Source organism: Nycticebus coucang, chromosome 16 (assembly GCF_027406575.1).
Source record: "Nycticebus coucang isolate mNycCou1 chromosome 16, mNycCou1.pri, whole genome shotgun sequence".
In the NCBI taxonomy this organism is placed as follows: Eukaryota; Metazoa; Chordata; class Mammalia; order Primates; family Lorisidae; genus Nycticebus; species Nycticebus coucang.
Window position 1 is genome coordinate 62418757 of NC_069795.1, and position 15378 is coordinate 62434134.

Below are 15378 nucleotides of genomic sequence, written 5' to 3' on the forward strand. Positions count from 1 at the left end.
TGATCTCCAAACCAGGGAAAGACCCAACAAGAAAAGAAAATTATAGACCAATATCACTAATGAATATAGATGCAAAAATATTCAACAAGATCCTAACAAACAGAATCCAACAACACATCAAAAAAATTATACACCACAATCAAGTGAGATTTATACTAGGGTCCCAAGGCTGGTTCAATATACATAAATCTATAAATGTAATTCAGCACATAAACAAACTAAAAAATAAGGACCATATGATTCTTTCAACTGATGCAGAAAAAGCTTTTGATAATATTCAGCATCCCTTCATGATCAGAACACTTTAGAAAATTGGTATAGAAGGGACATTTCTTAAACGAATAGAGGCCATGTACAGCAAACCCACAGCGAATATAGTATTGAATGGAGTTAAATTGAAATCATTTCCACTTAGATCAGGAACCAGGCAAGGTTGCCCATTGTCTACATTGCTCTTTAACATTGTAATGGAAGTTTAGCCATTGCAATTAGGGAAGAAAAGGCGATCAAGGGTATTCACATAAGGTCAGAAGAGATCAAACTTTCACTCTTCGCAGATGATATGATCATATATCTGGAAAATACTAGGTATTCTACTACAAAATTTTTAGAAGTGATCAAGGAATACAGCAATGTCTTAGGCTACAAAATCAACACTCATAAATCTGTAGCCTTTATATATACCAACAATAACCAAGCCAAAAAACAGTCAAGGACTCTATTCCTTTCACAGTAGTGCCAAAGAATACGAAATATTTGGGAGTATACCTAACAAAGGACATGAACGATCTCTACAAAGAGAACTATGAAACTTTAAGAAAAGAAATAGCTGAAAATGTTAACAAATGGAAAAACATACCATGTTCACAGCTGGGAAGCATCAACATTATTAAAATGTCTATTCTACCCAAAGCAATATATAATTTTAATGCAATTCCTATTAAAGCTCCATTGTCATATTTTAAAGATCTTGAAAAAATTATACTTCATTTTATATGGAATCATAAAAAACCTCTAATAGCCCAAACATTACTCAGCAATAAAAACACAGCAGGAAGAATCATGCTACCAGAACTGAGACTGTACTATAAATCGATAGTGATCAAAACAGCATGGTATTGGCACAGAAACAGAGAAGTAGATGTCTGAACAGAATAGAGAACCAAGAGATGAATCCAGCTACTTACTGTTATTTGATCTTTGACAAGCCAATTAAAAACATTCAGTGGGGAAAAGATTACCTATTTAACAAATGGTGCTGGGTGAACTGGCTGGCAACCTGTAGAAGACTGAAACTGGACCCACACCTTTCACCATTAACTAAGATAGACTCTGACTGGATTAAAGATTTAAACTTAAGACATGAAACTATAAAAATACTTAAAGAAAGTGCAGGGGAAACTCTTGAAGGAATCGGCCTGAGTGAATATTTTATGAGGAGGACTCTCCAGGCAATTGAAGCAGTATCAAAAATACATTACTGGGACCTGATCAAACTAAAAAGCTTCTGCACAGCCAAGAACATAGTAAGTAAAGCAAGCAGACAGCCCTCAGAATGGGAGAAAATATTTGCAGGTTATACCTCCGATAAAGTTCTAATAACCAGAATCCATAGATAACTCAAACGTATTAGCAAAAAAAGAACATGTGATCCCATGTCAGGGTGGGCAAGGGACTTGAAGAGAAACTTCTCTAAAAAAGACAGACGCACGATCTACAAACACATGAAAAAAAAGCTCATCATCCTTAATCATCAGAGAAATGCAAATCAAAACTACTTTGAGATATCACCTAACCCCAGTAAGAGCCCACATAACAAAATCCTAAAACCAGAGATGTTGGTGTGGATGTGGAGGAAAGGGCACACTTCTACACTGCTGGTGGGAATGCACACTAATACATTCCTTTTGGAAGGATGTTTGGAGAATACTTAGAGACCTAAAAATAGACCTGCCATTCGATCCAATAATTCCTTTACTAGGTTTTAACCCAGAAGACCAAAAATCACAATATAACAAAGACATCTGTACCAGAATGTTTATTGCAGCCCAATTCATAATCGCTAAGTCATGGAGGAAGCCCAAGTGCCCATCGACCCACGAATGGACTAGCAAATTGTGGTACATGTATACCATGGAGTATTATGCAGCCTTAAAGAAAGATGGAGACTTTACCTCTTTCATGTTTACATGGATGGAGCTAGAACATATTCTTCTTAGCAAAGTATATCAGGAATGGAAGAAAAAGTATCCAATGTACTCAGCCCTACATTATAGCTTTCACATGAAGCCTAAATTATAGCTTTCACATGAAGGCTATAACCCAACTATAGTACAAGACTATGAGGAAAGGGCCAAGGAAGGGGAAGGGAGTGGGGAGGTTAGGGTGGAGGGAGGGTAATGGGTGGGGTCACACCTACAGTGCATTTTAGAATGGGTACAGGCAAAACTTACTAAATGTAGAATACAAATGTCTACATACAATAACTAAGAAAATGCTACGAAGGCTACGTTGAACAATTTGATGAGAATATTTCAGATTGTAAATGAAACCAGCACATTGTACCCCTTGATTGCACTAATATACACAGCTAAGATTTAACAATAAAAAAAATAAATAAGTAAATCATGAGGGAAATGGAACAATGTGGACATACTGATACACCATCAGAAGCCACTAGGAAGAGACAGCCGGAAACAACTGCATTGGGTCTGGTTTGATTAAAAGATAAGAGGAATGTAAGTACGCTCAATATATTTGTAGGTAGAAATAAAACAGACATAGACATTGCTCTTTGGTTGAGGAATGAAACTAATACAGATTGTTTGGTGACACTCATTACTTGAAGATAGCATGATGATTTAAGTGGCATATTTTCATATACTGCTCTTTCCCATTTTGGCCCAGGATCCTCAAGGTAAATGGCTTGAATGGCCACACACCTGTACAACAGCTTTCTTTTGTTTTCTTGTGGCTCCAACAAATTATTTTAGATTGCACAGATTATCTCCAGTACTTCCCTGATAGGGACCAGTTCCATTAAGATGAACACAAATAATTCACTTCTTCAAAGTATAGTAGTAAATCTTGGATTAACAAAGATGTTAATATAGCACTATCCCATCTACTGATGGGATAAGACAGGAGATTGGAGAGTTCATAATGATTTGTGCACTTATTCAATCTTTGTAAGAGCTCTTCTCCCTGAATCAGGCTGGCCCCAGGGCACTCTCGTCTCATGGGCCAGCTTCTAAGATGCTACCAGCCAAATAGTCTATGCATTGTTATAAAATTTACTACTTAGAGGTGATTTGTAATTTGCAAATTGGAACAGCATGCAAAACTATACAATAATACAATTAGAATTCTCAGAAGATAGCAGAGACATTTTTAACATTGTCATAGCATTTATACCTTAATGTAGGTCTCAAGGTGGGATCTCTCCATCATCTTTCATCCATTTTCCATCATATTTACATGAAACTTGAATCCCAAAACCCAGTGCCAGTGGTTTTACCCCAAGATGAACAAGTCCCTCCAACTACGTAAACAGCAGCGAGCCAAGATGGGCCTCAGATCCGAGGGAGCTGAATGGACCCCGACCCAGCTCCAGCTGCACAGGTGCTCACCAGGATTTCTTGCTTCCACCCGGATTCCACCAAAGAAGATCACCTGTTCTCTCCTCCTTACCTCCCACATCTTCATTTCCTTCGCATTCAACAGCTCCTTCCGAAGTTTTTTAATCTTTAGTTCTTCAAGTGTTACATTAACAGACAGCGTCTGAAGGGCTTCGAGGTCTATCACTCGGCCAAACTTGCTGATCATTAGTTGAGTGACTGTTTCTTCCATTTCTAAAAGAAGACAGTCACTGTCCTCAGTTCGGCCATGGCTCCCATTATTATTAAAAGAACAGTCAATAATATGAAATGCTAAGGAACAGCTTTTGCAAGACAGTAAAAGGTTTTATGTTACCAGCCGATTTTTCCTCTGTGACTTTGTGCCTGGTGCTTTCCTCATTTAAAATGCCCATTTCAGTACTGTCTTTTCATCTTCAAAGTCCTGTGTAACACTGACTTATTTTTCCCAACTGGCTCACACACTCAGATTTGCCTCTCCTCGGACTGTTAGCAGGCACCAACTAGATTATGAACTTTAAATTTTTTTTTAATTATTGGGCTAAATAGCATCTAGCCTAGTGTTAAGACCAGAGCCGGCACTTCATAGAAGTCTCTTGTCTTACTCCAAGTAAAAGTAAAGTTTTCACAGGGGTGCTGAGGCCTTGCATGGTAAGCCTGCCTACCCTGGTATCTCTCCCACCTCCTCCTGCCCGCACCTCTCCTGCCCGCACCTCTCCTGTTCACCTGCTCACCTCTCCTGCCCACACCTCTCCTGCTCACCTGCTCACCTCTCTCCCACCTCCTCTCCTGCCTGCACCTCTCCTACACACCTGCTCACATGCTCTGCTGCAGACACACTGGCCCACTTGGCTTTGCAGAGATGCCAGACTCACCCCCATCTAAGCCCCTCTCTGTCTGGACTGTTCTTCCCCAGAGAGCTCTTCTGAAAGCTGTGAGACTGGGGACATTCATTTCCTGATGCTGAGGCTGGAGAACCCCATGTGACCAGGTAGGTCACCTTCCCAGGGAGCCCTCCCCTACCTCCCATGGACCTCAGCACTTACTTTCTCACTCCATTTAAAGCTTTCCTTCTTAACAATTACCTCCATATTACCTGCAATATCTTTCACTTTCATTCATCATCTTTCTCCAATGTGAAAACACTAGAACACCAGGAGAAAATTATTCTTGTGGAGCTCAAGCTCTCCAAGAAAATAGTCTTGTTATAAGACTTTCTCAGTCATTAGACTGTCCCCTACATGATGTTTGAAGGCCCTAAGTTGTAACAAGATGATACAATTCTTTTCTTCCTTTCCTTCTCTCTCTCTCTCTCTCTCTCTTTTTTTTTTCTGACAGGGTCTTGCTCTATTCCCTAAGCTAGACTGCAGTAGTATCATCACAGCTCACAGCAACCTCAAACTCCTGGACTCCAGAGACGCTCCTGCCTCAGCCTCCTAAGCAGCTGGAACTACAGGCAGATGCCACCATGCCAGGCTATTTTTTTCTATCTTTTGTAGAGCTGGGGGTCTCAATATGTTGTCAGGCTGGCAATTCTGTTACAGAAATGTGTATTTGGATAAATTGTTACAATTGAAGTATAATAGTATAATTATCGTGGCTTCCACTTTGCACAATCCAGGCTGGGATCATTCACTTTCTACCCTATGTGAGTAGTACTCCATGGACTGGCACAATGTGGTGGCCCTAGTAATCAGTAATGCAAATAAAGTGAATGAATTGTTCATACATAAGCCCATGGCTGCCTGCTGGGCCCCTCTCAGGGAGAATCTGGAATCCCTTCAATGAGCCCCAAAGAAGAGCGTACCCCTCTCCCACGGCAGATATCCCTTTCCTCATATAATAGGACATCTACTCTTACTCTTGCCATTCCCCTTATGGACCCAGCCTAATGTCCTTCTCCTTCACTAGGACACTAGCTTCTGTAACACTCACCACCCACCTTCCCCTGGCCATGAGCCTGGAATGAAAAGAACCTACCCCTTCCAACCCCCATGTTCTAGACCCTGCTGTCCTTCCCTGTGGGGTCTAGGAATGAAGAAAGGCAACAACAAGGAACCACACCCATCACTTCCAAGCCATATATGGTCCAGCAAGCCCACTTCAGGCTATATACCCAAAACAATTGGAAGAAGAAAATAGATATTTGTACACCCAATGTTCATAGCAGCACTTTTCACAGTAGTTGAAAGATGGAAGCAATCCAAGTGTCCATTAACAAATGAATAGATAAAAAACAAAATGTGGCATATACTGTATGCGTAATGGAATATTATTGGGCCTTTAAAAGGAAGAAAATTCTGACACATGCTGACACATGCTAACACGGATGAACCTGGGAAACATTATGCTAAATAAAATAAGCCAGTCACAAAATGACAAAGATTCTATTCATATGAGGTACTTAGAGTAGTGAAATTTAGAGATACAGAAAGTAGAAAGAACGCTGGTTTCCAGGAGTTGGGGGAAGAGGGAAATGGGGAGTTATTGTTTAATGGGTATGGAGCTCAGTTTGGGAAGATGAAAAAAGTTCAGAAGGTGGATATAGTGATGGTGACACAACAACATGAATATATTTGATGCTATTGAATCATTGACTTACAAATGGTTAAAATGATAAATATTCTGTTACCTATATTTTACTCCAACTTAAAAAATAAATTAAAAAATAATAAAGCATTTGGGCTTAGCATGGTAGTTCATGCCTGTAATCCTAGCACTTTGGGAGGCTGAGGTGGAAAAAATCAGTTGAGGCCAGGAGTTCAAGAGCAGCCTGAGCAAGAGCAAGGCCCCACCTCTACAAAAAAATGGAACAATTAACCAGGCACTCTGGCATGATCCTCTAGTACCAGCTACTCATGAGGCTGAAGCAGGAGTATTGCTTGAACCCAGGAGTTTGAGGTTGCAATGAGCTATGATGATGCCACTGCACTCTACCCAGGACAACAAAACAGAATCCTGTCTCAAAAAAACAAAAAATTACTAAGCCTAAAATAAAAGATTGGCAAATTGAAATGAGTCTGTTTTTGTTCATCAAAATCCACTATAAAAGTAAAAACACTAAAATAGGAGAAGACATTTGGAAAACACATAGCTAATAAAGGAATAATATCAAAAAATTAATTCCTACATATCAATTTTTTTTTTTTTTTTTTTTTTTTTTTTTTGCAGTTTTCAGCTGGGGTTGGGTTTGAACCCACCACCTCCGGCATATGGGGCCAGCGCCCTACTCCTTTGAGCCACAGGCACTGCCCTACATATCAATCTTTTAAAAGGCAAACAAATCAATAGAAAATTGAGCAAAATACAAGAATAGGCATTTTATAAAATAGGAAACATTAAAATCTCTGAAATATACAAAAAGTGCTTATCCCAATTAGTGGTTAAAAAAATGCAAATTAAGAACATAATTTACCATTTTCTACCTTCTCATTTGGCAGGAATTTGAAGCCTAATAAGATTACGTATTTTCAAGACATATGTAGCTCAAAAGGAACTCTTAGGTGTTGATGATTGGATTGTAAATTGGTATAATAATTCTGGAAGACAAGTTGACATTATTTTTAAATAAATACATGCCCTACAACGCAGCTGGTGTACTTATATTACTTATTGAAGTTCACAGCTGCATTATCAAAGCAAAAAACCTGAAACAATCTACATACCCACTGTCAGGAGAAGAATGAATACATTTTAGTATAATCACATGATATTATATTTTACAACAATGAAAATGAACTATAGCTACATATAAGACCAAATCTGATCTTAGAAATATAATATTAAGTGAAAAAGTATGTTTCAAAAGGCTATATATGACATAATATTTTATAAAACTCTAAAGCAATGTCTTAATCTAGAAATACATATAAATGTGTTAAAATTTTTTTTTAAAGAAAAGGAATGCTAAATACAAAATTGGGAATAATGGCTCTCTGGTTGTGGGCAGAGAGTGGGATAGAGAGATGCTTACATGTAGATGCTACAGTATTGGTAATGTTATTGTTAATAAGTCAGGTGGCAGGGTCACAGGATTGGTTTTGTTGTAATATTACATTACACATAGTTCTAGTTATCAAATATTATAAGAATTAATTTAAAAGATAATTATCTTTGCACTATTCATCTTATATACCTCAATTCTAGGTGAATTAAAAGCACAAATGTGAAGAACACTACTATAGAAAAATATATTTCTTAAACTGACAAAAATTGTATATATTTATCATGCATGTGTTGTTTTGAAATATGCATATATTATGGAATTGTTAAATAGAGCTCAGTAACATATGCATTACCTCACATACTTTTTGTTATGTGAGAACACTTGAAAGCTCCTCTCAGCAATTTTCAAAAATATAATACATTGTTATTAATTTTACTCACTACCATATACAATAGATCTCTTGAGCATGTTCCTCCTATTTAACTAAAATTTTGTGTCCTTTGACCAACATCTCTCCAGCTCCCCTACCCCAAGAAAGCCCTTGGTAACCACTACTCTATTCTTTATTTCTGTGAGTTCAAGTTCTACATTCTATAGATAAGTGAAATCATGCTATATTTGTCTTTCTATGCCTCGCTTATTTCACTTAACCTCCAGGGTCATCCATGTTGTTCCATATAAAAGGATTTCCTTCTTTTCAAAAGCTGAATAGTATTTCATTGTATATATATGTCACATTTTCTTTATTCATTCGTCTGTTTGTGGGCACTTAGTTATCTTGGTGATTGTGAATAACACTGCAATGAACATGGGAGAGCAGATATCTCTTCCACCTGCTGCTTACTAATTTAATTTCCTTTGGATATAATACCACCAGTGGAATTGCTGGATCAAAAAAATCTTTATGACTTCAAAATAAGAAAGGATTTCTTAAACAAGACACACACACATACACAAGTGCTTGCACAAGAGCGCACACATGCACAAAATGTATACACTATAAATAAACAGATGGATAAAATTTACTATATTAAGATTTAAAACATCTGTATTCCAAAAAGATACACTAGCCAAGTAAAAAGGCAAGCCACAAACTAGAAAAGATTTGAAGTGCATTTAGGGAACAAAAGACATATATATATAAAGCTTCCTAAGAATCAAGAAGAAAACAAATACAAAATAGAAATGAAAACTGGCCAAAAGATATGATAGGCTAGTTATAGAAAAGGAAACAAATATAATGGTAAATAAAAGCCTGTAAAGATGTTCAACCTCATCAACCATCATCACAGTTAAAAATATGCAAGGTAGTTCTATATATTGTGTGTGGAAATACACATATGCAGACACTACATACCTGGTGGGTAACCCTGGAGAAGGACTAGTGCAATAGCATTAGAACGAGAAGGGGCTTCAATTATACCTTCAATGTTTTATTTCTTAAGCTGAGTAATGGGTACCTGGGTTATTACATTCTCCATCTTAATCACATACAATGAGAAACGGAATCTATGATAAAGGATTTCTCCTTTTAAAATAGAAGAGTGATCTTTTCATGGTATCAGGAGACATGTGAAGTAGGAAGATGGAAAGGTGATATGATGCTTGATACTTCCCTCTCTTATCAACATATATTAGGAGTTAGGCCACGGGGTGAAACACTCACTGTGTATAGTTTTTGCCATCTCTTTCTTTTCTCGAACAAGCTGTTTACGTCTCTCTCGACATTCTTTGTTCAGTTTCTGTTGCTTGACGTTTTCCTCCTGGAGTTGTATGATCCGTTCTTGCAGCCGGTCCAAGGAGTGGTTAGAGAAGACCAAGGTACCAGAAAGATCAGCAGGTATTTCTCCAAATACCATATACTCTATCTGTAAAAACAAAACAAATCAAGAACAACAACAACAAAATAGATAAGGAAACTGACTGCAAGATAATACGTAGAAAGCACAAGAGGGCATATATTTTTTAAAAACACAGCTTGTCCTCTTAACCTGAAAAAAGAGGATACCATGAGCCTTTTCTCTCACTGTTACATTCCTGCTATTTAATATAAGTTGCACTTCAAGTAGAGAGTGGAAACAAACAAAGAGAGGGGGAAAGAACAAATATTTTCCTTTTGTCTTGACCTCCTCCTTAGCAGTAGAGATGAAGTAAAGATCATTCTTGCATCATTACTTCCTGACTATTTAAAGATGGTGTGAAAGGGGGCAAGAGTGTAAGACCCAAGGCTTCAGCCTCCAGGCCATCCCATTCTTAGGACATAACTCTTCATTTCTCCAAACCTGCAATAATTGGATTTTCAACATGATAAATTCATGGGGAGAAAGTCTTGTTTTGATATTACTATTCTACAACAATCTGACAGTGGGTAAGAAAAGTTTGAGTGTCATTCTCAGAATTCTCGGCAAAGGACCACGACTCTCCCCGTTAGTGACCCCTGGGTCTTTCTCTGGAAAAACCTGCGTGTGATGACTCTTCTGCTCAGAGGAGGCAGGGCAGACAATCTGGACACATTACCTGGTGCAGCTTGAGTGGAATCGCAACCAGCAGTTCATTGAGCCGCTGCTGCTTCTCTCGCTGGTAAGCCTCCAGGTCTTCCTCCGCTGCATTCAGATTAGCTGCCACGACTTTGACCTGCAGAAAGCCCCATGTGTGAAATGGTGACAAGATTCACTGAGCATATATCTAAGGTGGTAAATGTTGGGAGGAAGCAAAGCAAAAGCAGGATTGGCTTTGTTGGGCTGTGATTAAGTACACAGTCCCAGTTTGTACCCCAAGAAACATTAATATTTCTTCTGCCAAATTATGATCCACACCACTTTTTCAATTGTTTCTATGTGCCCAGAATTGTAATGGTTTGGTGAATAATAGCTCAGAAAACATGTCCTTATCTCCCTTTGGTTTCTGCATGAAAAGCAGTCCTCAGCTTGGAATGTCTTTGTCGGAATGGAAGGAACCTTGTTCAAGTCATAATGACTCCAATAAATTGAAAAAAAAAAATATTCCTTTAAGGCAATGAAACTACTAATTATAGTATTTCAAAAGCATTTTCTTCATCTCCTAGAAAACCTAAAAGGTTTCCAAATCATTCTCTATTTGTAAACATAAAAAGAAAAAAACTATCAAAAATATTTCTGAATATTAATTGAGTTAAGAGGGCCACATGCAGCGGTGTTATTGTATTGGTTCCCGTTTTGTTTTTTTACTTCAAAATAAGATATGTGTAGTATGCATAGGAATTTGTTCATAGTTTTTTTTTTTAAACTATAGTCCGGCCCTCCAATGGTCTGAGGGACTGTGAACTGGCCCCCTGTTTAAAAAGTTTGAGGACCCCTGCCAGGGCAATACCTAAGAGGGAAAATGAACGGATAGGGCAGAAATCACTCACTAGTGTACCAGAAGTTTAGCTTAGTGGCCAACATGGGAGGCATGTTCCCAGAGGATCAATAAAATGATCTCTGGGTGCAGAGTGAAAACATCAGAGTTCATATCTCTATTTAATTTTATCTCATTCTTTCAAATTCTGTTTTTGTGTTCCATAAAGTACAAAAATATAGAACTATATTAGAATAATAGTTCATGAATACAATTTATAAATATAGATGAATTATAGGGGGTGGACTCTTAAAATGTTACTTATAATGTCATTAAAAAAGTTTGGAGACCAACGACAAAGATAAAATCTAATCATCAAAAGAGCAGGCTGGGCACGGTGGCTCACGCCTGTAATCCCAGCACTCTGGGAGGCTGAGATGGGCGGATTGCCTGAGTTTGAGACCAGTCTGAGCTAGAGTGAGACTCCATCTCTACTAAAAATAGAAAAACTAGACAGGCGTTATGGCGGGCACCTGTAGTCCTAGCTACTTGGGAGGTGAAGACAAGAGAATCACTTGAGCCCAAGTGTCTGAGGTTGCTGTGAGCTGATGCCATGGCACTCTACCGGGTGACAAAGTGAGACTCTGCCTCAAAAAAAAAAAAAAGAGCAATGGCCCCACCACAAATGTACTTAAGGAGAAAAAACCCGCCACATTTGAAATGTTTCTTTGCTGAGGAGAAGTCCTAATACTGTCATTGCTATGAAATGGCAATACTAAAACTAGGATGAAGTGTAGCATTTTGAGAGAGGATACATCAGTACAAAAGTACCACCGTACTTTTTTGGACAGTGTATCATATTCCTTTTTGAGGTTTTCAACAATTTTCTTTTCTTCAACTAAGGCCTCCTCAATGTCCAGCCTTTTCTCTCGAAGTTGAAGGGCCATTTCAAAAAGACCCACATCACAATCTGAAAAGAGAATTAAAATTAAAAACAGTCCTATTTGTTTTGGAATGTGGTGGTACTAGAAGTATGAACTTTGGAGTTTCAGAATCAGTAATGTCTGTTTGTGGGTATACTCTAGCAAGCCTTTCCTACACTATGGCTCCATTGCTCCAGTTGCAAATTAATAATAGTATTAATAACCATAATGGTAACAATGACACTAGTATTGATGTTCTGAGCAATGCTCTGAGCCAGGCTTTGTACTAGGTCCTTTATGCATCTCATCTCACTCAAAGCTCATAGACCTTGCAAGGTAAAATCATTGTTTCCATTTTATAAGTGAAGACCCTAAATCTCAGAGCAGTGACAAAACAGGTGCATGACAGAATGGGATTTAAGTGGAAATAATGGGATTATCCACCAAGTGATAGTCAGAGAATGTAAAAATAGAATGCTAAAATGGAGTTTGGGAACCTTCGTTCTAGCCCTACTTCTACAACTACACTAGCTGTGAGTCATTGTTCAAGCCTGTAAAACAACAAGTTGCACCACAAGGTTTTCATGCTGTATTTCACTCAAAACTATTATGGTTTTAAGACTTTTTTTCAGAAGTAAAACAAGATTTAAACCTCATTCAAAATTGAACTTTAAAATTTAACTAATACTATATTTGAAATGTCTGGAAAAATAAACTACAGACCAGAAAAATCTGTCTTTTCTCTAGTGAGCCATTCATCTATTAAGACTAATGTTGGTCTCCCCGGTCCAGACTAATTTCACCAGTGAAAACAGTGACTACAAATTGCCATCCATTTCCAGGAAACTGGTACAAACTGCCCTTACAAATTGTAAAAAAATATATAAATTACTATCTGGTGTTTCTCTATAAAATGAATCTTGCTACATAATTTCTATCTCTGAATCAACTGTTGATTATCTGATAATTTGTCTCTTAAAAATGACTGTCTAATGGAACAGATAATAAATCATCCAGGGAGCTCCCAATATATTCATTACCATGCTATTTAAAACAGCAACCTCTCTTCACCATCCCCACTCCTAAACTCCCTTAATTTCTTTTCCCATAGTATGTATTGCCTTCTAAGATTGTTTAATTTACTTATTATATTTATTCTCTTTCTCCACTAAAATGTGAGCTCCATGAGGGCAGAGGAGTTTGCTGTGTGCTTTGATGTATCCCTAGCACCAGATAAGTGCCTTGGACATAGCAGATGTTCAATATTATTGAATGAATGAATAAACATCCTTATACTTAAAAAGGTATTCATCAGACAATACCTCATACATTTTAAACCACACTTTCCTTAAATTCTACAGTATTGAGAAACAAAAAAAGGACTTTCTCAGTATTGTCAATCCATCCTCATACTTAAAGAGAACACGTAGTTTTATCCAACTTACTTGTTGGGCAAATAGAATCATCAAAAACCTCATTTTCAGATCCAGACTCATCCTCATCACTCTCCAAGCTGGATTCTTCCTCACTTGATTCCTCACTCTCTTCATCTTCATCTGAGGAAAGAGGATGGCGTTGTGAGCAGAGAAGTTCCTATATTAAACTATTAATAAAATACCAGGTTTTTAAAGTAAATTATTTCTCAAGGAGTCAGTTACTAGGAAAATAACAAGAGATAAAGCAGGAAATTACTCAATGTTTTTATTTCAGAAAAGTTTAAAATGGTTAAGGACATAGAGAATGCAAACTCAAAAAACATCTGTAGAAGGTTGTGTAACAAAGCATCGAGTCGGATGGGATCAAGACCAAGTTGCCAAGCTGCTTGTGTTATAACCTGCCTAAAACACACTTGGTGAAATAGGCCCACAATTCCTAAATAATAGAATGTTCTAAAATCAGAAACTATCTTCATAAGTTGTATGAACCAAAATAATCTTTACAGTCTTTACTTAACCTACATAGTGTAAATATTCATGTTTTGCTGTAGAAGTATGAGTGTTTGATTTTGGGGTTCCTATACCAGACCTTGCAGGGTGCATTGTGTTGACAAACATTCTCCTTTTTTACCAAACTTGAGAGAGTATGAACCCTCTTTTTGACTAGTTCTCCTGGCCTTGGGCACTGTCCTTAGCCCATTTAGTCCAATTCAGCAAGAATACTGCTGAATCAGTTTAGCAAAAATTCTTCACTCTCCTTCCATCTCTAATCAAATTTCTCACCCCCCTACACTTAATATCTCATCACCCCAGCCTGCCTTCATCAAAAGTCAAGTTAAGACAGCCTTGCAAATAATTACTTTATTCCTTAGTAATTTTCTGTCCACTGACCCACACTGTGCTCCTTTATAAATCTCCCCCTGTCCTTGTTATATGCATATTCAGAGTCGAACCCAATCTCTCTTTCCCTTTTTTTTTTTTGCAGTTTTTGGCCGGGACCAGGTTTGAACCCACCACCTCCGATACATGGGGCTGGCGCCCTCCTCCTTTGAGCCACAGGTGCCACTCCAATCATTCTTTCCTATTACAAAACTCCACTGTAGCAGTTCCCCTGAATAAAGTCTGCCTTACTGTTCTATAATAAATGTCATGGACACTTTTTTTTACAATGTCATATATATTTATAAAATATAAAAATTTATTAATATTAGAACAAGTCAAGGGTTTTGGGAGGGTTACAGACCTACCTCCCCACTCCCCCTGCTCATTTTCTTTTAAAACACCTGAGGCCATCCATGAACACAGATCACCAGTTTGCAATTTCTGTTTTGTGGAACCTCAAATTAGACATAAGAGATGAACCTCATACTCTCTAGAAAATTCCCTAAATTTTAGATCTCTCTTAAAATTATTTTAAATGGTCTGTACCACTGTATGAAATGAATCAGAAAAGTTTCAAACGTAACTTTAAAAAAATTTTTTTTGAAGACTAGTGTTTATTTATTTATTTATTTATTTATTTATTGCAGTTTTTGGCCGAGGCTGGGTTTTGAACCCATCACCTCTGGTACATGGGGCCAGTGCCTTACTCCTTTGAACCACAGGCACTGCCCAAGTTTAAAATTCTTCACACAAAAATTATATCATAATTAATTAAAAAAGAATAAAATTCTTTACATAGATTTCTGCTTTTTGAAAATGAAGTAGATTTACTTTTCCCTATTTCTCTTGCTAAATATAGCTAAACATTATGTGCAAAGCAAACAGAAGGAGACTCTGAAAAAATAGGTAAGAAAGCAGACCAACTATGCACCTCAGAACCTGAAGAACCACACTGTGTTGAGTTCCTCGAGTCTTCTTTTTGCCTTATCTATCTCAAACTTGGAGAGGAATAAGTTGGCAACCTAGAAACACCACAGGTCCAATAGAGAAAAGCCCTCCAAAAGCTTGCTCTCTCTACCCAAAGAACTAGGAAAGGTGCAGGCTAGCAAGACAGAAAATGTTTAACAATAAGCACTATACTCCAATCAAATGCCTCAGAAAAACTCTGGCATGCCCCTCACTCACATCAGCAGAGGTTAAGTGAGGAACTCAGACATCCGCTCCCAAGGGGCTATAATGAG

General features: G+C 37.7%; 1 protein-coding gene across 1 annotated transcript in view; it reads right to left on the reverse strand.

The window, feature by feature from the left end:
- The window catches only part of CFAP44 (cilia and flagella associated protein 44), a 139594-nt gene that overhangs the window by 8345 nt on the left and 115871 nt on the right, over nucleotides 1-15378 (reverse strand). The window contains exons 29-33 of the mRNA XM_053565814.1: nucleotides 13265-13375; nucleotides 11736-11866; nucleotides 10099-10215; nucleotides 9248-9449; nucleotides 3691-3851 (exon numbers count right to left, since the gene is read on the reverse strand). Coding sequence (XP_053421789.1) covers nucleotides 3691-3851; nucleotides 9248-9449; nucleotides 10099-10215; nucleotides 11736-11866; nucleotides 13265-13375 — 722 coding nt within the window. The remainder of the gene's footprint in view (nucleotides 1-3690; nucleotides 3852-9247; nucleotides 9450-10098; nucleotides 10216-11735; nucleotides 11867-13264; nucleotides 13376-15378) is intronic.